General features: G+C 39.9%; 1 protein-coding gene and 2 pseudogenes across 5 annotated transcripts in view; 1 reads left to right on the top strand and 2 right to left on the bottom strand.

Annotated features, from left to right (window-relative positions):
- The window catches only part of ZMYM6 (zinc finger MYM-type containing 6), a 37,366-nt gene extending 24,134 nt beyond the window's left edge, over positions 1–13,232 (bottom strand). For 3 of the 5 annotated variants that reach the window (XM_044945274.1, XM_044945273.1, XM_044945275.1), the window contains exons 1-4: positions 12,738–13,232; positions 12,041–12,202; positions 2,664–2,763; positions 1,618–1,867 (exon numbers count right to left, since the gene is read on the bottom strand). In XM_044945274.1, the coding sequence (XP_044801209.1) occupies positions 1,618–1,867; positions 2,664–2,763; positions 12,041–12,133 (443 nt within the window). In that variant the 5' untranslated portion in view covers positions 12,134–12,202; positions 12,738–13,232. The remainder of the gene's footprint in view (positions 1–1,617; positions 1,868–2,663; positions 2,764–12,040; positions 12,203–12,737) is intronic. The other 2 variants (XM_025289135.2, XM_044945272.1) reach the window with 1 other exon arrangement.
- On the bottom strand, positions 2,781–5,863 carry LOC102397805 (annotated as a pseudogene).
- LOC112585500 lies at positions 9,891–10,297 on the top strand (annotated as a pseudogene).
- Positions 13,233–26,550: the final 13,318 nt, after the last annotated feature.

The raw sequence follows: 26,550 nt of genomic DNA, 5'->3' as shown, positions 1-26,550 counted from the left end.
CCCCGTAGTTATGTATGGATGTGAGAGTTGGACCATAAAGAAGGCTGAGCACCAAAGAATTCTTGCTTTCAAACTATGGTGCAGGAGAAGACTCTTGAGAGTCCCTTGGACTGCAAGATCAAACCAGTCAATCCTAAAGGAAATCAACCCTGAATATTCATTGGAAGGATCACTGCTGAAGCTAAAGCTCCAATACTTTGGCCACCTGATACAAAGAACCAACTCACTGGAAAAGACCCTGATACTGGGAAAGACTGAGGCAGAAAGAAAAGGGGGTGGCAGAGAATGAAATGGTATGGGATGGTTAGATAGCATCACCAACTCAATGGACACAACCTTGAACAAACTGGGAGACAGAGGAGAATTTATTCTTCCAGATCAGTTTCATGAGAATGACATAAAAAATTTAAAGTAAGGTATTGGGCATTTTGTAACAAAAGTAAATCTGAATATTTAAGTAAAATATTTTAAAATTTCTCTTTCCTTTTAGTTGGGGATTTCCATTTTAATAGGATCTACTTTTAGATACCTAAGGTCAACACAACCAAGCAGATAAAGAAACTATCATTATGTCTCCAAAGACAAAATAGAGGTCACAAATTATATGTTAACTATACATAATATCAAATTTATTATTTAAAACAATAGGATCCCACTTATTAAGCATTTGCTATGTGCTAGGTCCTGTGCTAACACTTTCTCACTAAAACCTGAGGAAGTAGATACTATTTACTCATGAAGAAACTGAGGCTGAGAAAAGTTAAATATCTAGCCCAAGGTCATACAGCTAGTAAGTGACAGAGCTATTAATACAATCTAAAACCACGCTTGTTTCTTGCTCCACATTAGTGACTACTCCACAACTCACTATATTCCTAGAATTACAGTACCACACAAATAGGCAAAACATGCCAGATTCTTCAAACTTACTGAGATAAGTTTATGATTAATTATTATTAGCTTTATTATTTTTTATTTTTCTGCCCACACCATGCCCAGCACGCAGAATCTTACCTAGTTCCCCAACCAGGGACCAAACCCATGCCCCCCGCACTGGAAGTGCAGAGTCCTAACCACTGGACCACCAAGTAATTCCCAAGAAAGTTTATAGGACTCTGTTGCTACTTCTTCCTCTCTGCATCTATGCGTTATTACAAGGCAACAGTGACCTCCAACAAAAGCTCACAAGGACTTCTCAGGAATAAATGCATTACTTTTGTGGCCAATTACCTTCTAAAGAACTAAATAACTTTCAAATACCATTATAAGGGTGATATTATTTCATTCTATACTTCAGTAACTTTCAAGATAACAAATAATTTTGAATGGTTGTCTACAATTACAACAGACATACAATATATGAGTGATCCTGCAATCTCTCAAAGAATTTCTTTCTTTCTAGTAAAATTTCAATTGAAAGACATAGGAAAACTGGGTTAGGCAATCTTTTTTTACATCAAGTCACTTATTTAGCTTTATAAACTTTAGAATTGGCAAATTTCTCAATTAGCTAAAAAATATTTCCAAAGAAATGTGCTAAAGAAATTTAAAGTAGTGATAGTATGTTTGAACTAAATACACTAAAAAAATAAAAAGATATAATTAAGAAACTCATACTTTGAGCAGTTTGCACAGGTTTTCTTGGGAGGAGGTAGTAGGCAGACAGATGAAGAATGTCCGATGATGCACCTTGTGGAGCAAAAGAGCTGAGTAGATCCTGTCTTATGAAATGCAGTTTGACCTTTATAAAGCATTTTTTTACAACCAGAGCAAAAAACCTGAAGAGCTACAGCTGGAACTGAAGGAAGTGATACATTTGGGCCAGATGATGCAAGAGAAAGCTGAAAGCCTGGAGTCAACTGTTGGGCTATAAAAACAAAATAAGAAAAAGAAACAGAAAAAAAAAGTTTTCATATCAACATGAACATATATACATTCTCTATTTTTTAGGACAAATTCCCTCAGTCTGGAAATCCAATATTGAGACAATGAACCACTCCAGAACATGTGATTTCCAATTTATTTAACCGTGACACACAGAAAGAACCACATTTCACATTACAACCCAGGAGACACATACGGAGATTTGTATGTATGTGAATAGGCATACAAAATTAAATAGCTGAAACAACAGTTTTATGAAATAATATGTTTCCTTACTATATGCATCACACTCTGATATACAGTTGACCCATGAGCAATTCAGGGGCGGGGGTGCCAACCCCATGCAGTCAAAAATCCATGTCCTGCTATCTCTGCCTCAAAAACAAAAGAACAGACAAATGACTCATCCAAGGGCAGGCAGCTGAAACTTTGGATAGAATCAGGACTCAAACTCTAATTCTTTTGATTTCACATATTGCGATTTCCAACTGAACATAAAAATTTCCCCATACTTAATTTACAGATCTATAAAATGAAAATACTGGTACTGTATTTATTGAAAAAAATCACCCAAATAAGTTGACCTGCACCCATTCAAATCCATGTGTTCAAGGATCAACTGTAATCATATTCCACTTTTTAAAATTGTGGTCTTGACCAGCCAGCCAGTCTGAAAAGCACTGCTTTGTCTAAAGGAAGAAAACAGACTTACAGAAGGAGGTACTTTCCATCCATTCTCCCAGTCAGAACATAACAGATACGGATCGTAACTAACTTACAGTTCTGCTTCTTACCAAGAGGACTGTCACCAACTGAAAACACAGCACTGATTTTCAGTTCACTTTCCTGAGCTTTGGGCTTTGAAGCATGTATATAGTCCTTAAAGAAAAAGAAGAGACAGAGAAACAGTATAGTGTTAGTACCTGAGTAAACCAGAAATTCAAACAAAAAAAATAATGGTCGTATTTATCTCTTCTACCTTATAATCCTAGTCACCTTCACAAACACTTCAAAAATCAAAATTTACAAGTTATTAGGCTGATTTAATCTTTACAAAAAGGATCCTGTAACTGGAGAATCTTTTATGATACTTATATTTACTTACCACATGTAATCTTGAGAGGGAGGGGACATACGTATACCTGTGTTGCTATATGGCAGAAACCAACAGAATATTGTAAGGCAATTATCCTCCAATTTAAAAAAATTTTTTTAATTTAATCTTGCTATACACAGCTATTTCAATGCTGAGCACTACTTTTTTTTAGGCTGTGTTTATAAGGGAGCAATAAATGAAATTAAATCTGAGTGATTTCGAGTTTGGATCAAATTAGTAATTTTATCCAACAGATTTGCAAGCTGTCATATCTGTTAATGGCAGAAAAGGTATGTGTTTCAATGCAATCTGCTCATTATATACAAAATCATCACAGCCTAAATCAGATTTATCTTTAATATATTCTTCAAAATGCTTTAAAATAACATATAATCATGGAAAAAAATTTAAATACACAAATCTCCCTTAGAAAAGACTGCCCTTTATTCGGAGATATGAACTATCCTACATTTGGGGGGAGGGAACAGATGTTAAAATAGCCTTACATATTTCAAAATATAAAGCTTTTTTAAAAATAGTCTTACTTTTTTTGAAACAATGGTGATAATAAGCAGTAACTGTTTTAATCTCCCTGTACTTAGCAAAATAACTGATATATCAGTTCCCAAAGTTACTCGGGCATTTCTCTGGAATAGTAAATGCCAAAGATTAAAATCCACTGCATTAATTTACCACTTTCCATGGCACCAAACAAGCTACTGCCTGTAACGTAAGACCTACTGAACCTTCTCTATGGATGAGAAAAGTGAGCTTTAGAGACGTTCATCAACTTGCACAAGGTCACAAAAATAGCAAGTGCACAAATCGGAATCAAACCTAGGTCTGTTTCAAAACCCACGCTCTCTCCCTCATAAATGTACAAATACAATATAACATAATTACAATAATGAATTCAAACCCTGGCCCCCAAGTGAAGTTTCCCTGGTATAGGCTCTCCCATCTCCTTTCACTCACAGCACTTGTCATAATTCATCACTTCATATTTATTTGGGTGATAATCTGCTTAATGTCTAACATCCCTCTTCCTCCCACACTAGACTGAAAGGACCATGTTCACTACAGGCAGGGATCCTATCTGTTTTTCCACTTCTGTACATTCAACACCCAGCACAGTCAACATAACACAACGGAGAAGACTAAGGGCTCTGACAGACAGAAACAAGTGCAATCCTGGTTCTTTTTTTGCAGTGGGGTGGCCAGGCACCGACACAACTTGAAACTTTTTATCGTATAGGACAATGGTTACAGAACACAAAGATTCAGGAAAACCCTCTGCTTGGGCCCAACAAAAGACACTATTTGCCTTCTCAGTTCACAGTTCTCTGGGTTGCAAGGGGACAGGCTTTTTCCTACGTGGCTCTAGTAGAAGGTCCATGACAGTAATCAATACAAGAAGAGCCACATCTGAGTCTAGCTGTAGGCGGCTGGATGGTTAAGGTGGGCCAGCCTCATTTCAATTTCTTCCGGGTGACCCTGAAGACACAGATATGGATGGCTGAGTTGTTGCAGATCTGGAGCAGCGGCTCTCCTGTATCCGTCCTGGTTCCCGCTCATCCACAAGCTCCATGGTGGAGGTTCTGACAGCCGTGTGCAAAGACCTGAAGCTGCTAGCCTGCAGCTGTAGGGCAATGTGAATGACACGGGTGACAGGCAGGCCCAAGTGGTGGATGAAAATCTCAGTGCAGGCATTCTGAATCCCTGCCCTTCGGCCTAGCAGTTTCTGGCAGCAGGCCAGCTGGACCATAAGGCCAGTCTTCTTGTGGACATAAATGTCACTGGGCCTCCAGGGCAGGCGGTGGGGAAGCCGCTCCCACAGGGTATACTCCACTGGGTCAGGCTCAGCCTTGACAACCCCAACAGGCTCTCGATTTTCAGCCACGCTGTGTGTCTCTCTTCAGTCCACAGTGCCCTCCACATGCTCGTGGCCCACTCCCCTGCCAGGCCACTCAAGCAATTGGCTGGGATACAAGACGCTGTCCACAACCCCCAGCTCTAAGAAAGGAAGAGAAGGAAAGGGTGCGCTGTAGGAATGACAACGCTAGCAATCCCAGTATTTAGGAACAAGTTATTTAATCTTTTCCAGTTCCAATTTCCTTATCTAAAAAGACAGTATTACCTAACCCACTGGAGTGAATTTATGGAACATATGATTTAAAACAAATAAAGTACATAGCACGATGCCTTACAATTAGCCAAAAGTTAAATATGACTCATCAACAAAATGCTAGCTCTTATTATTATTTTCATAATTATAACACCGAATAAATATCTGTTGAATGAGTGAATCCAAATTCATTCAATTCAAAGTGTGTGTGTGTGCTCAGTCACTCAGTCGTGTCCAGCTCTTTGCAACCCCATAGGCTGTAGCCCACCAGGCTCCTCTGTCCACGGAATTTTCCAGGCAAGAATACTGGAGACTTTTACCACTGAACCACCTGGCAATTCAAAGTGGACATTCTTAAACAGTATACTTAGATAACAATATTCATTTACTGGCACTTGTAAAAAAGGAGAAGTTAAAAGTACATATATAGACTGCCTTCAACTTAACCAAAAAGAACACTTAAGACTCAATAAAAGATCGTCTATCATCAACTCAATCTCTTAATATTTTTCTAATATGCCTGCTACATTTCCCTAGTCAGTTTCTCTTACTTCACAAAGTAACTGTTCCACACCTCCATCACTCCTAAGTCCAAACCCCATGTATTTCTGACTCAGTAATGTTTCTATTTCACCAAGAAAACAGAAGCAGTTAAGTAAGAATTCCCTCAGCATCCTGACTGCCTCCTCCACCATGCCTACACACAGGTCGGCAAACTGTCCTTGAGCCTTACAGGAAAAGGCAACCTTCTCAGCCATGGCTGAAACAATGCCTGTTTTCGGAGTCCCTTTCCCTCCCCCTTCTTACAGCACTTCCTACTTTCTTTGTGTATCCTAAGCCTCTCTCCACCTTGTCAATGAAAGCAGCATGAACTGTAAAGAGGCAAAAAGGTAGTCTATATGGGTTCTTAGAACTGCAATTCAGGGATCACAGATTCTGGAGGAAGCCAGAATAGTGTCCCAGTGGAGGAGAATGCATAGGAGATTTTATGGGGCAAAGGAGGAAGTTCAAGCAGGCTTACACAAGCTGTTGACTAAGAATTTGGATTGGAGGATAAATCTGTTCTGTACATTTCATTGGGTTATCGAGCACACCTCATCTGTTACTAGAGAAAGGTATGGTTTCCTTAGTCTAGAAATAGTCCAGTTCTTAGCACTGTTCTTTCCTTTCGGCAACTCAGCAATTATTCAGCAATTTTACGTTACAGAGTTCAGCAAGAGTTAGGCATGGGTACCAAATATCATGACCCTCAAGGAGTCTCAGTCATTCCTGCCTTTGTTCCTTTTACAACTTCCATGTTGGCTTCTTCCCTTCAACTTGTAAGGAACCTATTCCATAGGGAACTACTGCCCTCTCTTCTCTCTCCCTTTACAACCAAACTTAACAGAAAAAGTATTCCATTCTTTCTCTACTTCTTCACTTTGATTCCCTCCTGAACACAATGCAATCAAGCTGTTGCTTCAACTGAAAGATAACCAATTATCTCAAATTGCATAATTCAATAAACAATTTTAGGTTTTATCTTTCTTGGTCTCTCAAAAACATCTGACATCACCAATAATTCTATTGGTTGCCTTCTGATTATGTTATTTCAATTCATCATTACTATTTCTTAGTATCCTTCATTAATCTTATACTCACCCCAAGTAAAAGGTGGGCTCCCCAGGTGGTTCAGTGGTAAAGAATCTGCCTGCCAATGCAGGAGACACAGGTTCAATCCCTAGGTCGGGAAGATCCTCTGGAGAAGGAAATGGCAACCCACTCCAGTATTCTTGCTTGGGAAATCCCATGGACAGAGAAGTTTGGTGGGCTACAGTCCATGGGGTCACAAAAGAGTTGGACACAACTTAGCAACTAAGCAACAACAAAGTCAATGGTCTCAAATTCAGTGGCATTGGAAACCCTTAAAATCTTGTTAAGACATAGATTTTTGGGTTTCAGCCTCAAAATTTCTTATTCAGCAGGTCTGGAGCATGAACCAAGAACATACATTTCTAATAGGTTCCCAGGTAATAACAAGGCTGCTGCTTGGGAGATTACTTGAAGCCATTCTGAAGCATTAAATTAATCCAGTTCCCAGCGCTCTATCCTGAGCTCTACTCTTTTTTCTGTTTTTGTTCCCTGAACAATCTCATCCACTTTCATGACTTCAACTATCACCTATATAGGGTGACCAAATAGAGTAAATAAAAATATAAAACAACCAGTTAATTTTAAATCTCAAATAAACAACAAATAATTTTTTAGTATAAGTCCCAAATACTGCATGCAACATGCATGCTAAGTCACTTCAGTCGTGTCCGACTCTTTGCAACCCTATGGACTATGGCCCACCAGGCTCCTTTGGCCATGGGGTCTTCCAGGCAAGAATACTGGAGTGGGCTGCCATGCCCTTCTCCAGGGGATCTTCCCAACCCAGGGACCAAACCTACATCTCTTACATCTACCTATATTGGCAAGCAGGTTCTTTACCACTAGCTCCACCAATACTTACATGAAAAAAATATTCATTGTTCATTTGATAGGCAAATGTAACTGAACACTGTTTTTAACTGGCAACACAATACCTACATACAGATAACTTTCTAATCTCTAAATACATGCAGGTGCGTCTGAGGGCAAAATTATCACTTGAATGCCCCCATGAGCCCCTTGAACACAACAGATCTCCAACTACACTTATTCTTTCCTCTTAAATCCTGTTCCTAGCCCCTCAGTAAATAGTATCATCACAAACTGAACTTACTGAAGCCAGAAACCTCTGAGTTTTCCTGGATCCTCCTTGACCCTCATACCTCATATACTATCTCTAAGTCAGATCACTTCTATCTAAATATCTAAAATTTATTCTCTTCTCCCACTTTACTGTTGAAATACCCAACCACTGAATATATCACATTCTCTCACCCCTCAATGATTTGGCACATGCTGTCTTCTCTGTCTGAAGGTTTTAATCAACTGCTGTAACTTAAGCACTACCCGCCCTGTGAAACCTTCCTCTTCTCCCTAGACAGACATAAGGTATCCTTTCCCTATGCTCCCCATGCACCTTACACAATATTTAAAATTATGGTAATTATATCATATTCTGATTCTGTAGCTGTACAGATTATCTGCACAGATTCTGTATCTGTACAGAGGGAGCACAAAGCAACAGAAAGAACACGTTTGAAGTCAGTCCAAGCTAAGTTCCTACTCTGATGCTTCCTTTGAGTTTGGTAAGTTACCTAACCTGTCCTTCCTTCAGTTTCCTCCTTTTTAAAACGGGGTAATGATACTCCCCTCCTGCGTTTGTCGAGTTTAAATGAGAATGGGCAAGACGCAGTCAGCATACCTTTGGCAGGGCAGTCACCACAAATAATACCTCTCCCATTTCCATACCTTTACTCCCCTCATGCCATCAATTCACTTGAGAGCAGCGGCCCTATCTTTTCATCTCTGTAGCGCCTCTGGAAACAAAATAACTCACACAGCTTAGCATCCTGGTTAAGGGTTTGGGCTCTTGAACCAGACCACTTGGGTTCAAATGCTAGCTCATCGATGTACTAGGTTGTGTTACGTTTTATCTGTGTGTCTGTTTCCTTGTGTGTGAAACGGGAATAATAACATACTTAACTCACAGGATTTGGGAGTGTCATGTATAAACTGCTTACAACAGTGTTCAACAAGTGCTCTAGGTCATATAAGCAGGAATAAAAGCTCACTGAATAACTGAGTGACAATTCATATAGCTTTAGTATCCAGAGCAGACCCCTGGTACATGAGGAAATAGCCAACTTTTTCAACTTCTTCTCTACTATTTTCCAGTATTCAAATATTTACAATATGCAAACACGAAAAAGAGCACACACTATTTGTTCAATTGGCTTTTCCATCATAGCTGACACTCAATCATGAAAAATCATAGCCCATTCACCTTCAAGCATTAATATAAACCAAAGAGAACTGAAGAAGCCCCCATCCACATAAATTTACATTGCAAGCTGTCAGTGGGATTTTCTTTACCACAATTTTTATATTCAGAAAGAATACTCAATTAATTCATAGTTCAATATTTCTTAAATTTTTTGACTACAGGCAAAGTACAATGAAAGAAATATTGGATCTAGAATCTTTAAAAACTGGTTTTGTATGCCAGCTTTGCCATGAGACCTTGATGAAGTCACTTACTCCTTCATGCTCAGTTTCCTCATCTGTGAAACACAGGCTCTTTTATTTTAATTATTGAGCATATGCAGTCATTGTGCAAGCAACTGAGGTCAAATAAGACCTGACTCTGAAAACAAAATTCACTGACCTGTAGATGCCATAATAAAAGTGAAAGCACTACACACAATTTAAAGAAAAAAGAGAGAGAGAGTGGCTAATTCTAAGTGACAAGACAGTTAAACCATTATCTTAAAAGAGGAGAAACTTTCTGCCAAGCTACCTAGTTTAGGATACAAAGGCAGAAGAAATGGCATGTGCAAACGCAAGGAAACAAAAATTAGCAGAATATACCTTTTTGTGAAATGCAAATAGTTTGCAGGATCATAGATTAGAAAAGGTGGGAAGGATGAGTGATGATAGTGAAGAGGGAAACAAAGGTCTAAATATGGATAGTTTGGATATAACACGAAAAAGTTTATGTTTTATCCCACATGAGGAGACAAGGTCTTTAAAGAGAACAATGTCATCAAATTTGTAAAGAGTATCTTAGAGCTCTTTCCCTGTCGCTGTGGAGTCACATGGGAGGCAGAGGTTTAGGTGCATTCAAGCTTTGGCTCCACCCACTGCCATGGCACCATGGCTATAACCCACCGCACCTTGGTGGAGGAAGGCATTTCTGCTGGAGGTGTAATGGACATTAATGCTGCTTTACAAGAGGTGCTAAAGACCACCCTTACCCAGGATGGCCTAGCATGGGGGATTTCAAAGCTACCAAAGCCTTAGACACGTGCCAAACCCATCTTTTTGTGTTTGCATCTAACTCTGATGAGCTTATCTCAAGTTGGTGAAGGCCCTTGTGATGAATGACAAATCAACCTAATTAAGGACAATGATAACAAAAAAACCAGAAGAAAGGGCAGGCCTCTGTAAAACTGACAAGAGAGGGGAAAAAACCCTGTAAAACAGATAGTTGCAGTTGTGTGGTGGTTATAGACTATAGCAGAGAGTCTCAAGCAAAGGATGTCATTGAGGGGTACTTCTAATACTAATAGAAGAAATGAATTAATTAAAAACTTGGCTCTTGTTACTCAAAAAAAAAAGAGAGAGAGAGTACCATGGTATCACTATACAAGATTTTCATGAATGTGACTGAAGAGATGATGTTTAATAGGAAACTCAATGTTATAAAAGTCCAGATGAGAAATCATGAAACAAGAGAGGAAAAGGAAGAGTGAAAAACTCTTAAAAGGTAGAATCCACAAAACTTGGCAAACAAATGGTTACTCTGGCAAAGGAAGAATTACTATCTAGAGGGAAAATAAGTGTCATAGATACCACCATCCCCCACCCCACATCCTGCCGACACTCCCTCAGAACCCTTCACAGCACAGCCCTTTAGGAAGGCATGGAGTTGATGAACAAATTATTTGACAACCCTGTCCTGGAATGATACTGCCTTTGAGATAATATGAGAAATAAAATATTATCATTATTATTTACATTTTTCAGTATTACTGGTTTGCTTCTGCAATAAAGCCGGTAACTGGAGTATACGGCAAAGGAATTGTCCAAGACGAAAAAAAAAATCATTTTTTGCCAAAACAACTAGCTGGTCTCTCCACGCTGATGTCCACAGATTTCTAATCTGGGTCCCTAAAGGGCAGCCATACGATCTTCCCAAACACGTTTATCTTATTCTACCAAGTAATACCCTACAATGGCTTCACAAAGCTCTCATGATAAGACCAACATAAGACCAAAATTTGTAACAAAGTCCTGCATAATCTGGCCTCAAATTACTTACAGTGCCTTATCCTAGAAGCAGGATAGCACAGGCTCTTAAGTCTGAAACCTGGATTTGAATTCAGTTTTTGCCATTTAGGAGCTATGATCTGTGGAACTGCTTGATCTCTGTGTACTTTGGTTTCCTCATCTCAAAAATGGGGCTAATGATAAGGTTGTAAGAGTGGTGCTCATCACAGTCTAAGCACATGTAAGTTTTAACAAGTTACGATTTATAATGTCAGGTTACTGTGACATACTCTACATACTGATGTATCAATACCGCTATTAGTACTGGCATGATGGTCACCATTCTCACAGTCATCACCATTTTCAGTTTTTATGTCCCAGGCCCACTGGTCTTGCAGTTCTTCAAAAGAACCATGCATCTTCCCAGATCAGAGCTTTCCTATATACAGATCACTCTGTCTGGAACACGATCCTCCATGCCTCTGCCTAATCAATTCATTCTGCAAAATTCAGCTTACAAATCCTCCTCCAGCCTGCACCTGCCAATCCTAACTAGGCCAGATCTCCCATTTTAGCCTTTTTTCCACAGCATTTGTCATAGTTTGTAATTATATATGTTTATACAATGTGATCAATTACTTGTGTAATGTCCATTTCCTCTACTAACCAGCAAGTTCTATGAGGGAAGAGATTAAACTGACCTTGCTCACTGCTGGATTTCCAAAGCCTGGCATAGAGTAGGCCACAAATACTTACAGAATAAAAGAAAACTACTATCAGATACACGAGAATTCTTTATAAAGGTACCAAATAATGGGAAAAGGGTAATACGCATTACTTTCCTCTCACAAAAAGAAAGAGTTATCAAGATCTTTTTTCATTCAAGGAACATAAGAGGTAATTTACCCGTCTAATGGGGGAAAAAAATCAATTTGGGTTACAAGTCAGAAACTTAACTAAAAATTTGAATTCAACAGATACAAGAAAAGAAATTTAAAAAAAAAATTTTTTTTAATTAAAGCTGAAATGCTTACTTGAGCATTGTCAGGTTCTTCTTTAATTTTGTCCAGAAGGGCTTGCTGTGGTGCCAGTGCTTTGCCACATTCACCATCCAAAGGTTCTTTCATCCTAATTTTTTACGTAAAGGGATTTCTCAGTCTAAATAGATTTCTTCTTGGTGGTAGATAGCTGGATTCCTAAAACACAACATAAAGGATTGGTACTCAAGCTTATTCTTGTTTTTTTCCTCCTCCATGTGTATCTGTATCAAAAGCTCTGTGTTGAGCACAAGGTTTTAGGGCTAAGCATTTGAAAAAACAACTCTTCTGAGGCCATGACTATACTCCTTCCTGCCTTCTCCTTCAGTAGCTGCCTTCACATTTAAAAAAAAAAAGTGTCTTAGAACAATAGTTCCCACTTCCCTGATGTCTTTAAAGACAAACATTCTCGATTTTTTGTACGATGCAAGTTACCATGGGATTGAGACTAGAAGACCAAGACGGGAGAGGAAGTTACCAAGCTCTTGGAAGAAAGGACCTAGAAATACAGTTTCTGAGACCATGAGAATTAGTACTTGAAGCACATCTCCAGCTTATATGTCTCAAAGTGGGGCACACCAAGCTCCCCACCCCCACCTCTAACTCAGCCTTCACTGGAGGTCTCCCTAGGAACCCCGTCTCTGGCCTTATGACAAGCTCTAAGCTCAAGATGCCACCAAATTAACTGGTATACCCTTAAAGTGGTCCACCTGCACTTTTCAGGGTCTCATCGGGTCCATGCCCAGGAAGGAGCCCCTCTGAGCTCCATTGCCCAATCTTCTCGTAAACAAGATTAGTCATTCAGCAGACTTCCCTTCTTCTAGGAGTCAACATACTAAATTGGACGTAGTACACCTGAAGCAAACGAAAACTCTGCAAAGTTGTCTTGATCCAGTCAAGCCAGGCATGGAAATGGTCAAAGCCAGGCTTAAAAGCCAGTGCGAGAGATGAGAACTTATGTGCCCACTTGCCACAGTTATAACAATCTATGAGCGCTCATATCTTATTCGCTCCCCAAATCTCGTCCCCCACCATTAACTCCCACGCCTGTCAGTGGGTACAAACACAGCAACGCTGCATCTGATGGAGGGAACGCGACCCGCATATGCCTGTCAGCCCATCTCTGCTGCGAAACCCCAACGTTTCAGCCACCCAGCCAGACTGCGCTTCTTCCGCCCTGCGCCCGCCTCATCACGTGGCGCGGCCGCCGCCCCGCCCCATACAGCCCCTCCCGCTGCAGTCGACCGCTCTCACCGTCTGCTGCCCTCGTCGCTCCTGGGCAGCCCTCGTCGCTCCGGGAAGCGGGGAAACAACCTGAGGGCCCCACGCCGGGACAATGATTACTTTCTCTTACTGGAATTCTTCTACACGATCCATCGCAACGCAACAACCATACAACTGCGCGTGCGCAGCCTCGGTTGCCGCCCCGCCCCCTTCGCCCTTTCCCATCATGCTTCAGATCTGAACTGAGCTGATTTCCCAGCATTCTCTCTCCTCATATATGGTTGACTTCTTAAAGAGACAGAGATCCAATAGTGAGAAGCTAGAGAAAGGGATTTAGGGGGAGAACCTAAGGGGCCTAAGATGATACTGTAAGTGCTCTGCACCATTCTTATTTCCGGAAAGGTGACCTACTAAGAGAAGTTGAATAAGTAATAGCTAATATTTATTAAGCCAAGTGTTTGGTAAAAACTTGGTATAAATCTTTCCACTTATTCCTGACCACAACTCCAATGGTACAAATGTTTCTCTGGGAGCTGTAAATGAAGAGATTAATGAACTTGTTCAAAGTCAAGATTTGGTACATTTGCATTCAACATTGTTTTGGAGATACAGCTATGATTTGTGAGGCTGTCATTTATTCATTTTGACTGCTGTATAATATTCCATTTTATGAATGTGATACAATTTATCTACTAGTGATGGACATTTGAGTTATTTCCAATTTTTGGCTATTAGAAATAATACTGCTGTGAACACTCTTTCCTCTTGTGACACATATGCTAGGTTTATACATAGTAGTGAAATTGCTTGTTTTGTTTATATGAAAGTTAAGCAAATAGTTTCAAATTTATTTTTTAAGATTTAACTAATTTATTTATTTGGTTGCCCTACGTCTTGGTGGACTACAGTATGTGGGGTCACAAAGAGTTGGACACACATATTAGTTGTACTACATGGGATCTTCCTTAAGATGTGCAAGATCTTCTAAATGGGGCATGAAGCATCTTAAGCTGTGACATTCAAGATCTACTTTCCATTGACCCTGGACACCCTGCATTGGGAGTCCTCAAACAACTTTAGAAAATGGTTGTTTCGATTTGTACTCCCACCAGCCATTTATAGGAATTCCAGTCGCCCCACATCCCTGCAGATAATTACTACTGTTGATCTTCAGTCACCAAGTCATCTCTGACTCTTTGCAACCCCACGGACTGCAGCATGCCAGACTTCCCTGTCCCTACTGTACACCTTTTAAATTTTAAACATTCTGGTGGGGTATAGTCGTATCTTACTGTGATTTTAATTTGGATTTCCCAGGTTTCTAATGAGACTGAACCCATTTTCCTGTTTTTTGATATCTGGATAGCCTCTTTTATGAGTTGCCTGTTCAAGTGTCTTACTCGTTTTTGTATTGGATTGTCTGCTATTTTCTTATGGATATGAGTTCCTTGTTGAATACATGTGTTGCACCTATCTTCTCTCACTCTGTTGCCAGCCTTTGCACTTTATTATTGGTGTCCTTTGATGAATATGGGCTTCCCTTGTGCCTCAGCTGATAAAGAATCCGCCTGCAATGTGGGAGACTTGGGTTCGATCCCTGGATTGGGAAGATCCCCTGGAGAAGGGAAAGGCTACCCACTCCAGTATTCTGGCCTGGAGAATTCCATGGACTGTATAGTCCATGGGGTCACAAAGAGTCAGACACAACTGAGCGACTTTCACTTCACTTTGATATATATAAAGGACATTTAAGTGTTTCTTGTGTCCTGTCAAAAAAAATTTTTCCTACCAAAGGTTCTGATTAATTTATAGAATTATCATTAATTTGCCTTCCTCATTAGATCTACAGTCCATCTTCAGTTGAGTTTTGTGTATGGGTATAAGGTAAGTCAGGTTTCATTTTTTGATGTGAATATTAAACTGATTAAGTGCTATTTTTTAAAGGTCTGTCCTTTCCCCCACTGTTCTTTATCATCACCTTTACATATATAAGTTATCCAATAATGTGTTAGCTTATTTGAAGACTATGTAATCTATTCTTTTTGTCTTTTTTGTAGAAATACAACTCTGTCTTAATTTCTATAATAACTATATAACAAATCTTGATGTATGTGCTCCGTTATGGCCAACTCTTTGCAGCCCCATGGACTATAGCTCACCAGGCTCCTCTGTCTGTGGAATTTTCTAGGCAAGAATACTGGACTAGGTGGCTATTTCCTACTCCAGGGCATCGTCCCAACCCAGGGATCGAACCCGACTCTCTTGCATCTCCTGCATTGGCAGGCGGATTCTTTACCACATGAGCCACCTGGGGAGATCCACTGAATGTTGATATCTAGCGGAAAAAGTCCTTCATCCCATTATGTTTTCAAGAATGTTTTGGCTCTTCTTGGTCCTTTGCATCCCATTATATTCTTCAAGACTGTCTTGACTCTTCTCGATCCTTTGCATATCTATATGCATTTTAAAATCAGTTAGGATTTTGTTTCAGTTCAGTTCAGTTCAGTTCAGTCGCTCAGTCGTGTCCGACTCTTTGCGACCCCATGAATCGCAGCACGCCAGGCCTCCCTGTCCATCACCAACTCCCGGAGTTCACGCAGACTCACGTCCATCAAGTCAGTGATGCCATCCAGCCATCTCATCCTCTGTCGTCCCCTTCCCCTCCTGCCCCCAATCCCTCCCAGCATCAGAGTCTTTTCCAATGAGTCAACTCTTTGCATGAGGTGGCCAAAGTACTGGAGTTTCAGCTTTAGCATCATTCCTTCCAAAGAAATCCCAGGGCTGATCTCCTTCAGAATGGACTGGTTGGATCTCCTTGCAGTCCAAGGGACTCTCAAGAGTCTTCTCCAACACCACAGTTTAGGATTACACTAAAGCTGTAGGCCTGTTTTGGAGAATTGGCATTTGTTATTCACTGTGTTGGATGTGTCCCCTAAAAAGATATGTTGAAGTCCTAACCCTCAGATTTGAGCTTATTTGGAAATAGGGTTATTGCAGATATAATTATTTAAGAAGGGGTCATATTGGAATAGAGTTGGCCCTTAATCCAATATAACTATTGTCCTTATATGAAAAGGAGATGTAGAGACAGACACATGGGGGAAGAACACCAGGTGACAACTGCGGCAGAGATTAAAGCGCTGTAGCTTCAAGCAGGAGGAAAATCAAGGATTGGTGATAAACACCGGAAGCTGTTAGAGGCAAGGTAAGATTCCCCCATACAGATTCCAGAGAGAGAATGGCTCCACTGATAACTTGATTTTGGATATTAATCTTCCAGAACTGTGAGACAATACATTTCTATTCTAGCACTTTATAACAGGAGGACCAGGAGACTAAGATAGCACTATATAGGGTTGACTCTTCCAGTCCATGAAAATGGTATATCTCTCCATTTATTTAAATGTGTATGATTTCAATTAATAATGTTTTATACTTTTTAAGTCTAGCGAACTCATATCTTTTTAAGATTTTTTTCAGGACTTCCCTGGTGGTCCCATGGTTAAGACTTCACCTTCCAATGCAAGGGGTGCAGGTTCAATCCCTGGTTGGGGAGCTAGGATCCCACATGCCTCATGGCCAAAAAAACAAAGCATAAAACAAAAGCAATATTGTAACAAATTCAATAAAGACTTTAAAAATGGTCCACATTAAAAAGTACTATATTTCTAAAATAAAAAAACATTTTTTTCTAGGTCTTTGGTATTTTATTTTAAATGGTAAAATTTCGTTTTCTAATAGTTTATTTCCTGTGTGTGTGTATATATATATATATATATATATATATATATATATATGTATATTTATAAAGAGAGGGAGAGAGATCTCTACAATTGACTTTTGTATGTTGGTCTTAAAGCCAGCACCATGCTAAATTTATTTATTTATTCTAATCGTTTATCTATATATTTAAACTTTTTTAATTCCAACTATGTAGAGAATAGTGAAAAGTTATCTCTTCCTTTTCAAGTATATGATATTTATTTATTTAATTTATTGCCTTATTCCACTGGCTAAAACTTCTACTAATGTGTTAAATAGAAATAGTGACATTGGGCATGTGTATCTTCTTCCTGCTGTGTTGCTTTCAACATAAAATCATTATGTACTATATTTGCTTTAGAGTTTTTGCAGTCACTTGTGGGAGATTAAATATGCTAAATTCTTTGCAACTCTTCCCATCAGGAAAAGGATCTGTCTCCCTACCCCTTGTTTTTGAGTTGGGCCTTGTGAATTATACTGAATTGATAGAATATTACAGAACTGATATTATGTGAATTTCCAAGTGTATACCTTATAGTCCTTTCAGCTTCTGTTTCACTTTCTTGAAACGTTTCCACAATATATCAAAGTTAGATAAGTTAAACTACTGAATGATAAAAAAAAAAAATTCATGCAGAGTGGCCCAAGAGTCAGCACCAATGCCCCAAACTTGTGTGTGGAACTATTTTAGATCCTCCACCTTGCTAGATGACTGCTCGGCCTCATAGGTGAGCCCAGACAGAAGAACTGCCCAACTAAACCAAAAATTGTAGAATCACAAATCAGTAAATGATCCTTTTTTTTTTAAGTGGGAGGTTGTTTTATTTTTTTATTCATTTATTTTAATTAGAGGCTAATTACTTTACAATATTGTATTGGTTTTGCCATACATCAACATGAATCCACCATGGGTGTACACGTGTTCCCAGTCCTGAACCCCTCTCCCACCTCCCTCCCCATACCATCCCTCTGGGTCATCCCAGTGCACCAGCCCCAAGCTTCCTGTATCCTGCATCGAACCTGGACTGGCGATTCGTTTCACATATGATATTATACATGTTTCAATGCCATTCTCCCAAATCATCCCCCCCTCCCTCTCCCACAGAGTCCAAAAGACTGTTCTATATATCTGTGTCTCTTTTGCTGTTTCCCATACAAGGTTATCTTATCATCTTTCTAAATTCCATATATATGTGTTAGTATACTGTATTGGTGTTTTGCTTTCTGGCTTACTTCACTCTGTATAATAGGCTCCAGTTTCATCCACCTCATTCAAATGTATTCTTTTTAATGGCTGAGTAATATTCCATTGTGTATATGTACCACAGCTTTCTTATCCATTCATCTGTTGATGGACATCTGGGTTGCTTCCATGTCCTGGCTATTATAAACAGTGCTGCTATGAACACTGGGGTACACGTGTCTCTTTCAATTCTGGTTTCCTCAGTGTATATGCCCAGCAGTGGGATTGCTGGGTCATATGGCAGTTCTATTTCCAGTTTTTTAAGGAATCTCCACACTGTTCTCCATAGTGGCTGTACTAGTTTGCATTCCCACCAACAGTGTAAGAGGGTTCCCTTTTCTCCACATCCTCTCCAGCATTTATTGCTTGTAGACTTTTGGATCGCAGCCATTCTGACTGGCGTGAAATGGTACCTCATTGTGGTTTTGATTTGCATTTCTCTGATAATGAGTGATGTTGAGCATCTTTTCATGTGTTTATTAGCCATCTGTATGTCTTCTTTGGAGAAATGTCTATTTAGTTCTTTGGCCCATTTTTTGATTGGTTCGTTTATTTTTCTGGAATTGAGCTGCAGGAGTTGCTTGTATATTTTTGAGATTAGTTGTTTATCAGTTGCTTCATTTGCTATTATTTTCTCCCGTTCTGAAGGCTGTCTTTTCACCTTGCTTATAGTTTCTTTTGTTGTGCAGAAGCTTTTAATTTTAATTAGATCCCATTTGTTTATTTTTGCTTTTATTTCCAATATTCTGGGAGGTGGGTCATAGAGGATCCTGCTGTGATTTATGTCGGAGAGTGTTTTGCCTATGTTCTCCTCTAAGAGTTTTATAGTTTCTGGTCTTATGTTTAGATCTTTAATCCAAGTAAATAATTCTTGTTTTAAATAAATAAGTTTTGGGGAGCTCTATTATCTAGCAATAGACAGCTGTTTCAAAATTAATATCTAAAAATGGAGTACTGCCAAAACTAAAACCTAGAGGCTAGAAAAAGATTAACCCATATCATGTAGTGGCAAAATTTTTGGCAGCACTTCCAGTTGTACTAACATAGAAGATAGAAAATGTGCTTAATGAATTTATGGATCTATCAGATTAGGAGATTTCCAGAAAGAATATTAAAGGTGCCTATTGATTTATTTCAACCATCTTTGATAAGGTATTGTAAAAGAGAAATAAGCTAAAAAAAGAGCAATTTTGTTTTCAAGCAGAAATTGCACAATATATAAAGGATCCAGGACAGTCTCTCCAGCTAGTAAAATATCATCAAAATAAGAAATTGTGGGGCTTCCCTGGTGGCTCAGTGGTACCGAATCCACCTGCCAGTGCAGGGGACATGGGTTCCATCCCTGATCTGGGAAGATCCCACATGACTTGGAGCAACTAAGCCCATGTGCCACAACTATTGAGCTTGTGCTCTAGAGCCCAGGAGCCACAACGACTGAAGTCCACATGTCTTAGAGCCCACACTCCACAAGAAGAGAAGCCACTGCCCTGAGAAGCCCACTCACTGCAACTAGAGTAGCCCCTGCTCTCTATAACTAGAGAAAAGCCTGCATAGCAGTGAAGACCCAGCACAGCCAAAAACAAATAATAAATAAATAGTTTTTTTAAAAAAGAAACAGCCTCAGAAGAAAGATTGCATAAGGACATCACAGGTAGAATGTGGCCTCAAGGTCAAGATCAATTCAAGAATGCAGCTGTAAGAACTCATAAAGGGTTAAATGTTATCTCATTGACCCTCTCATTCATTTGACAAAAGAGCTTCTAAGAAGTGTAAGGACGTTGTCTCACGGCAATCTGACACACTGTGGTCAAAGCGACTGTCACAGGCCAGCTTTATGAATATTCTGCCTCAGAAAGAAGTATGGGTGTAGGGTGGGGATGAGAGGCTCAGTGAACTCAAGCCTGGGGCCACATGGACACCCTGGCTCTGGGCCGATGGCAACAGCAGAGGCCAGAGGAGCTGTAGGTTCCAGGTGATACAGTCATGCCTTCAGTCCAGGGATGGGCAAGCCTGAGCTCCAAGAGAGGGCAGGTTCCTAAGGATGGTGGAAGAAACTGGGCCCAGCCTGGCCGGAGATGCATGGTGGGGGAGTCTGTAGGTGTGTTCACCTTTTTGCTGTGACATAAAAGATAGACCTGTCCTTAAATATTAGATCCATAAAACAAAGTTCATAAAAGCGGCAATTACGTTTCTAAGGAATGAGGGATGTAAATTAAAAGGTGCAAATTGATTTAAACTTTTCTTAGCATTCTACCCTGCTGAAAATTAATTTGTTTCCAGTTTCATATTGGAAATAGAAGTTGAATATACATTTTAAATTCTTTCCAAAAATAAGGTTCAGGAAGGGAACAGGTCCTGGATGTGGTTAAAATAGAGATTATTTGAGAACATCTTAGAGAAAAGTCCTAACCTCATTCACTGATCCAGATAAGAATCAACGTTTTTTTCTTTTCCCTCTTCAAGCTTTTCTTTCATGTTTGTATAAACCACGGATTTCAGAAGGAGAAACACAGTATTCACACCATTAATTCAAAGTAAAGGGAGGTTTTTAACGTTGCCAGAGTCAGAATCTCAGCCTCCTGTGTTGGGCAGAAAATTGTAAAATGTGCCTTAGCATCATGATACCATCATTACTAATTTGAACTTGTTCTAAAAAAACAAGTTAATAGGTTTGAAACCTCTGTAATTCTTGGGGTTTTTTTATATTAAATTTGAACCATTCATATTGCAATAAAATAGAATTGTGTTTAATATCCTCATAGAAGCCAGGAGTGTCTGTGTCTGTATATGTGTATCTGTGTGAGTATTTTCCGGATCGCCCCCTAAAGATCTTTAGAGAAACACAGCGCTGCTTTTGATAAGCAAAGTCATTAAATTACAGAATCTTCACTTGACACATTGCAGGTGACTGTTTTATAGTGAGAAGGGCTCATTTTGTTTTAAATCAAGTCCTAGAACTGTGTTACCACACATCGGAACCTCTCATTACCTGAAGTCATTAGACAAATATGAAGACAAAGACTGGTGGCAGATCCATCCATGAAGATGCGCATTTCTACTTTTGACCTCTATCTTCAGAAAAATTTCTGCACGTTATGTTACATTTTGTGGTGAACAATGGTGAAATCAAAGATCCAGCAACTTGAACATACTATATTTTGATTGATTCATGTAATTGCCAAACATGCCCTGGATTTCTAATAAATAATATGACCCCCCAAAAAAAAAGTATGGAAATGCTTTGGGGGGTGCATGGAATGAATCCAGCAAAACCTCATAAAACACCCATAGAGACTTCCCTGGTGGTCCAGTGGCTAAGACTCCATGTCCCAATGAGCCTGGGTTCAATCTCTGGTCAGGGAACTAGATCCCACATACTACAGTTAAAAGATTCGATGTGCACAGTGGAGATGGAAGATCCCTCGTGCCTTAGCTCCCTGTGCTAAGACCTAGCACAGCCAAATAAATAAACAAATATTAGACTATAAGGGGTAATGACAATGTGAAATGAAAAAGATCTCTGGGCTCCAACTTTCAATGGACAGAGAAGTTGAAAAGTCTACTAACCTGCCAAAATGGACCATTTCTTATGGAAAATGAAATTTTCTCAGGAGGCAAAGCCACAAACCCAGAGAGGAGGAGCAAACACATCTGAAAAATGGATTATGAAGCTATTCCCAGAAAACAGAATAATCAAAGAACATTTCCTTCCTCTAGAGTAGGAGAACCTAACAACAGATGCCCAGGTTGTGAATTATTATGAATCAATGACTGTTATGTGCTTTCTGTTCTTCTTTCTTTTGCACAGGAGTGTTGCTGGAGTCATTATGTCTCTGTAGCATCTGATGTATTGAGTGTGTAGGGCGAGAAATAGGGGAAACAGACAGCTGGTCATTTTAGTTCATAGGTCTCTAGGCTGAAAAAGTTGCATATGAGCAGCTGCACTGAATGAACCACACCAGAGGAGTTTGATCTTCATAGGCTTGATTTATGCAGAAGGTTGTTGGAGGGTGGAGGGAATGAAAAGTACCCCTCGAAGTGAGAAGGTATCGAGTTGTTTTCCTCAAAATAAAGATGATAAATTTTTTATTTTAAACATTTTTTATATTTTATTTATTTTTGGCTGTGCTGGGTCTTCATTGCTGCGCAGACTTTTCTCTAGTTGCGGCCAGCAGGGGTACTCTCTAGTTGTAGCGTGCAGACTTCCCCTTGCAGTGGCTTCTTTGTTGCAGGGCATGGCTTGCGGGTTTCAGTAGTTGCAGGGTTCAGTAGTTGGGGCTCCCAGGCTCTGGAGCACAGGCTCCGTCATTGCGGCACACAGGCTTGGTTGCTCCATGGCATGTGGGATCTTTCTAGATCAGGAATGGAGCCCATGTCTCCTGCACTGACAAGTGGGAGTCTTTACCTCTGAGCCACCAGGGAACCCCAATGATAAGTTTGTTGACTCTGTGTGTTAAAGACTAAATTTCTATAACAAAGAAACTCTAAAATGTAATTGGTCAAGTAAAACTGAAGTTTATCCTTCTCTCATGGCGCAGTTCAGTGCCATGTGTTCCGGGTCATTAGCAGTAGTGATTCCACACAATCATTTCTAGAAAGAGCATCCTCCCAAATTGTTTCTCCATCATTGAATCTGGGTATAGGCACATCTTCCTAAGAGTATGGAGTAGGCACATATGGGTCTTAAGTTGCTGGGCTCAGAAATGGCACATAACATCTGAGTACATTCTGTTAGAGACAGCTTTGTCCACATGGCTGTGTAAAGCTGAGGGTGGAGGGAGGGACTAGTGTCATGTTCCACACTACAGTTATAATCCCAAAGAAAAGAGGACTGAATTTCATTAGAAGGCTTGCTATCTCCACCATACCTTGTACAGTATTTCCGAAATGTCATCAGTTGGCCCTGATGAATCATGCCTTGACTGTGTCTAACACTCTTGGATTTTAGTTTCTGTCTTAGTAATGCTGATGAGAAGTTCAGTGCTGTGCTATGCTATGCTAAGTCGCTTCAGTCGTGTCCGACTCTGTGCAACCCCATAGACGGCAGCCCACCAGGCTCCGTCGTCCCTGGGATTCTCCAGGCAAGAATACTGGAGTGGGTTGCCATTTCCTTCTCCAGTGCATGAAAAGAGAAAAGTGAAAGTGAAGTCGCTCAGTCATGTCCGACTCTTAGCGACCCCATGGACTGCAGCCTACCAGTCTCCTCCGTCCATGGGATTTTCCAGGCAAGAGTACTGGAGTGGGGTGCCATTGCCTTCTCCAGTTCAATGCTAGTCTAATCTTTTTCTTTTGTAAGTAAATATTTTTTTCATGCCTGCAATTATTTTATTTAGATTTTTTCCCACTTACACCTCCTGCACTATGCTTATGAACTGGAGAGTTGCCTATCAGTTACAACTTTTTTTTAAACATACTTCTACTTCATTAACGCTGAAATGTAGTCAATAGTGTTGAAATTTACATATTTACTATTTATTATAAATTACTCATTTTTTTATTTTTATACCAGGAAGTCCATTTGAGATCTGGGTGACTTTTTTTGAGGTACAGTCTTATATAAGTTTCAGGTGTACAACATAGTGACTCAAAATTTTAATTTTTTTGGCTGCAGCCAGCGTCATGTGGAATCTTAGTTCCCCCAACCAGAGATCAGAACCTGCACTCCCTGCAGTGGAAGCTAAGAGTCTTAACCACCCAACTGCCAGGGAAATCCCCTCAATCTTTAAAGTCTATATTCCTTTCATAGTTATAATAAAATATTGACTATATTCCCCGTATTGTACAATATATCTTGTAGCATATTTATTTCGCCATTTTTTAAAATTTGGCAGCACCTCATAACCAAATACACTATTATTTTTTCAGTAAAAACTTCATGACTTCATACTAAATAGGATAAATAAAAACTAAAAGGAACTGGTGGCTCAGACAGTAAAGAATCTGCCTGCAATGCAGGAGATCCAGTTGCAATCCCTGGGTCAGGAAGATGCCCTGGAGAAGGGAATGGCAACCCACTCAAGTATTCTTGCCTGAAGAATTACGTGGACAGAAGAACCTGGTGGGGTCAGACATGACTGAGCCACTTTTACTTTCGTAACCAAGTACATTATTACTTTTTCAGTAAAAATTAAATGACTTCATACTAAATGGGATAAATAAAAACTAAAAAGAGCTTCACATTAGTTCTAGGCAGATTTTGTTGCTGAAAGAGTTCAGGTTAAGTAATTATGCCACTAACTGAATTGTGAAAAAAGTTTCAATTTTTGAAGCCTTTTGTATTTCAGAATTTTAAGTGAAGGATTGTGGACCTTTAGATTTAAACTTTTCCTACTTTCTTGTGAAGTTTTTGTTTATAATAGTAAGAATCAGGGGCAAGGGTTTTGTTAATACGCAGTCTATATCACCCCTTTTCTGGAAATTTGGGAACACTGACTTGAGTCTGAAAGTGAAAGTGTTAGTCACTCAGTTGTATCTGATTCTGTGTGACCCCATGGACTGTAGGCCACGAAGCTCCTCTGCCACGGGTTCTCCAGGCAAGAATACTGGAGTGGGTTACCATTTCCTTCTCCAGGGGTCTTCCCAACCCAAGGATCGAACACAGGTCTCCCACATTGTGGGCAGATTCTTTACCATCTGAGCCACCAGGGAAGGCTACAAGTGACTTAAACGAAATGTGAGTTTATTTCTCTCATGTAGACATTCATAGGATGTTGGCATGGCAGATTGACAGTAATCAGAAAAGTCCATGAATCATGAGTTCATTGTAATACATAGGTTATACAGATAATCATAAATTACTATAGAGAGAACATAGCTTGCAAACATCAACCAGATCTAGTTATAGGACTTTACTAGTCCCTCAGTACCACTACTTCTAGGGAAATAAACTTCAGAATCCCCTGTTCTGTGAGCGCTGCATTTTAAATTGGGAAGATAAATTGTCTTTTGGCAGCCAGATGAGGAAGTGGACTTGAGGGGAAAATTGAGGGGACAGTGGTGCCAACACAGAAGTCACATGGTTCATAGCAAGAGACCAGACTGACAGGAGCCCAACTTTGCATCATGACAAAACCATCTCTAGCTCCAACACCAAACTCTGGGTTTAAGACAGAAAAACAGGTCTTTACAAGGGCTGTATTCAGAGACATCTCAAGAAGAGTAATACAGTAAATGTGTCACACCCCAAAATACTTGCTACACCTGCTGGGTAGCCTCCCTCTGACCTGTGTTGGGCTCCTCTGACCTCCTGCAGGGTCAGCAATGTTCAATCACTGTCCTCACCTATGAACACTCCGGTCATGCACTAAGGCTTTGGAGCCAGAGCTGGTTCAGGGTTTAATCCAGAAACTTCAGGATCCTAGCAACAATAGAGATAGTCTCCCTCTCTCACTCTCTCAGGCTCAACCTTAGGTCTTCCACCGATGACCAGGTCTGTCTGGCCCAGGTCCCCAGCTGTGCACACACCAGCCTTGCAGCCTTTCTGTCTCTGCCTGCTCTTGCCAGGATCTTCACCCTCACCTCCGGCTGTGCCCCGACTTGGCTCCACAGGCATCAGAGTGAAGTCTCTTTCATTTCTCCCCCTTGACTTTAAGCCTCAAAGCACTTTCCTTGCAGGTACTTCTCTGCCCTTGGCATCTTCTTTTCTGGTCCCAGGAAGAAGAGGCAATTTTCCCTATGGGTCCTAGAGACCCTTTGTGGCATTAAGTTGAGCTTATCTGACGCAGAAGCCATTAGACTGCTTGTTATCTGACCTCTAGGAACACAACTTCTTTTCTGTAACTGGTGGCCAGAAGGGATGGCATAAGATTCCTTCTGGGATTTCCTTTTCTTCTGGGATTCTCTAGACCTTTTTCTCTCCTCTAGAGTGAGCATATCCTGTAAGTAGCTCTCACAGAAAACCTTTCTTTTTAAAATTCTTGGTAATTTTATTGAGATATAATTCACATACCATACAATATACCAATTTAAAGTGTACAATTCGATGGATTTTGTGTATACACAGAATTGTGCAACCGTTACAACATTATCAGAAGATTTTCACCACCCCAAAAAGAAACCCTCTATCTATTAGCCATCACTCCATACTTCCTCCCAACTCCTAAGCAACTACTTTATTTCTCTATAGATATGCACATTCTAAACATTTTTTTATAACTAGAATCATACAATAAGTGGTCCTCTGTGACTGGCTTCTTTCATTTAGCATGTTTTCAAGGTTCATCTGTATTATAACATGTAAGAGTATTTTATTACTGTCTTTTATTACAAATAATATGGT

Source organism: Bubalus bubalis, chromosome 6 (genome assembly GCF_019923935.1).
Source record: "Bubalus bubalis isolate 160015118507 breed Murrah chromosome 6, NDDB_SH_1, whole genome shotgun sequence".
NCBI lineage: Eukaryota > Metazoa > Chordata > Mammalia > Artiodactyla > Bovidae > Bubalus > Bubalus bubalis.
Note: the sequence above shows the minus strand (reverse complement) of the source record. Positions and strands in the feature narration are given on the sequence as shown.